The sequence below is a fragment of the Haliaeetus leucocephalus genome, unplaced genomic scaffold (genome assembly GCF_000737465.1).
Source record: "Haliaeetus leucocephalus isolate CR32 unplaced genomic scaffold, Haliaeetus_leucocephalus-4.0 Scaffold339, whole genome shotgun sequence".
NCBI lineage: Eukaryota > Metazoa > Chordata > Aves > Accipitriformes > Accipitridae > Haliaeetus > Haliaeetus leucocephalus.
The window spans coordinates 3,397,489-3,399,611 of NW_010972775.1; the positions used below are offsets into that span (position 1 = coordinate 3,397,489).

Below are 2,123 nucleotides of genomic sequence, written 5' to 3' on the forward strand. Positions count from 1 at the left end.
GGCTGCTCGCCGCGGTTTAAGGCTGCCCGGGCCTGCGGTGCCGCCGGGAGCCGGCCCTGAGCGCATTCCCGCACGGGTAACGGCGAAGGAGCCGGGAGCCGGGGCGGACCCCGCCGCGCTCCTTCCCAGGTGATGCCAAAGGCAGATAAGGAGCCGCCGCCTTCGTCTAGACTCGGGGATGAATACACGCGAGGGGACGGCTGGCCTCGCCTCCCCCGGGGAGGAGGGGAGGCGGCCCCGCACCGCGGCAGGTGCGGGCACGACCCGGCCGGGCCCCGGGGGCTGCTCCGAAAGGGAAACCTGCGCTCCGCCTCCCCGGCTATAAATAAGTGGCCCCGGTCGGGAAAGCCGATTAGCACGGTGCGGGGGGAGGCCGTCCCGACCCGCACCCCAGCCCGCACCCCGACCCGCACCCCGACCCGACCCACTCCGCGACCCGACCCGGCCGGCAGTGCGGCTCCGCGCACGGGGAGCCCCTCCGCTCCCTTTTTTTCGTTTCAATCCTTGCCTTTTCTTTTTTCTCTTTTTTTTATTAAGTCCAAAATATTTAATCCCACTATTCAACCGCTGACTCTGACAATAAATAACAATAACTTACTTTTGTTCGTTAAAGGCTCAAACAATCCGTCCTCCGTCCATTGATAACTTAACATTATTAGCACTGGTTTTCCCGTTAAAAAGTCTCGTTTCCGTGTCCCGTTTTTCCAGCGATCGTGCGGGGCCGGGCGCCGCGGCCCGGGAGAGGCATCGGCGTGAGATGAGGCTGGACGGCGCGGCTCGGCGGAGGGAGGGCCAGGCCGGCTCCGCGGCCGCGGGAAGGCGCGCACACCGGGGGAGTCTCTCCCCCTTTTTTGTATTCTCTCTCTTTGTTGGGTTTTTTTTTTTTTCCTTTTCCCTTCCAAAAAGGGAGGAAAAGCCGTCCCCGGCACAAGCGGCGGGCGAGGCAGCCTGTCACTGTGCCGGGCTCCAGCGGGCAAAGCCGCGTTTCTTTGGGGCAAAGAAACATCGAAATCCGCAGGGAAAAAAAAAAACCAAAACAACGAAATAACCAGGGCGGGGGCTCTCTCTCCGGTCTGGTGAAGGCGGCGAGGATCCCGGTGCTTTTTTGGCCGTCAGTAACATATTTTTTGTTTGTTTTTAAATAAGAATAATTAAAAAACAAAGGCGTTTGTCCGGCGCTCTGGGAGCGGCCCGGGGCCGGGTGTCTCATGCAGGGAGCGCAGGCATGCGGAAGTCCCGCGGCGGCGGGCGGCCGGCCGGGCGCCTCACGTCTCGGCCGGGCTGGGCACCATGCTGTTGGGGGTGTCGGGGAGCTGGGAGGACAGCGAAGTCACGTCGCTGCCGGAGGAGGTGCCCAAGGAGCCGGACTCGGAGAAGGAGACCTGAGGGGGGGGAGGGAGCGGCAGCGGTGAGGGCCCCGTCCCGTCCCCGTCCCCCTCCCGCAGCGCCGGGGGCTGCCCGCGACCCGACAGGGGGGGGCCGGGCCCGTCCCGGCCTGTCCCGGTCCGGTCCGGCGCGGTGCGGGGCGGCTCACCAGTTGTTGGAAGGCGGCGGGTTGCTCCAGGTCGCTCTGCAGGGCGAACTCGCTGAGCGCTTTCCAGGGCGGCTGGTAGGTCTGGACCTCCACGGCGCTGCCCTGCACGGCACTCTCGTGGCGGATGGGGCTGCCGGCCACCAGCGGCGTGCCGGTGAGGCCCTGCAGGCTCTGCAGGCACACGGGCCTTCAGCGCGGCTGCCGCCCGAGCCCGACCACCCCACCAGCCACCACCACCACCACCACCACCAGCACCACCACCAGCACCACCTCCCTCCCCGGCGGGGCGGGTGGCCACTCACCGTCTTGTCGCTGTGCTGCTGCTGCTGGAGCTGCTTCATGAGGATGGACTTCTTCTTGTCCTTGCAGCGCTTGTTCTGGAACCAGACGCGGATGACGCGGGGGCTGAGCCCCGTCATCTCCACCAGCTGCTCCTTCATCAGGGCATCGGGGCGCGGGTTGGCGGCGTAGCAGGTCCGCAGCGTGTGCAGCTGCTTCTCGTTCAGCACCGTCCTCACGCGGGTGGTCTTCTCCGCCGCCTTGTGCGCCGGCGGCCGCGGGGCGGGCGGCCGCCCGGGCACCGGCTCTG

At 66.2% G+C, this 2,123-nt stretch overlaps 1 protein-coding gene across 1 annotated transcript in view; it reads right to left on the minus strand.

The window, feature by feature from the left end:
• Nucleotides 1-1,265: 1,265 nt before the first annotated feature.
• ISL2 (ISL LIM homeobox 2) overlaps nt 1,266-2,123 on the minus strand; it is a 1,837-nt gene continuing 979 nt past the window's right edge. The window contains exons 3-5 of the mRNA XM_010572251.1: nt 1,837-2,123; nt 1,535-1,705; nt 1,266-1,382 (exon numbers count right to left, since the gene is read on the minus strand). The exon at nt 1,837-2,123 is cut by the window's right edge and continues 41 nt beyond it. Coding sequence (XP_010570553.1) covers nt 1,266-1,382; nt 1,535-1,705; nt 1,837-2,123 — 575 coding nt within the window. The remainder of the gene's footprint in view (nt 1,383-1,534; nt 1,706-1,836) is intronic.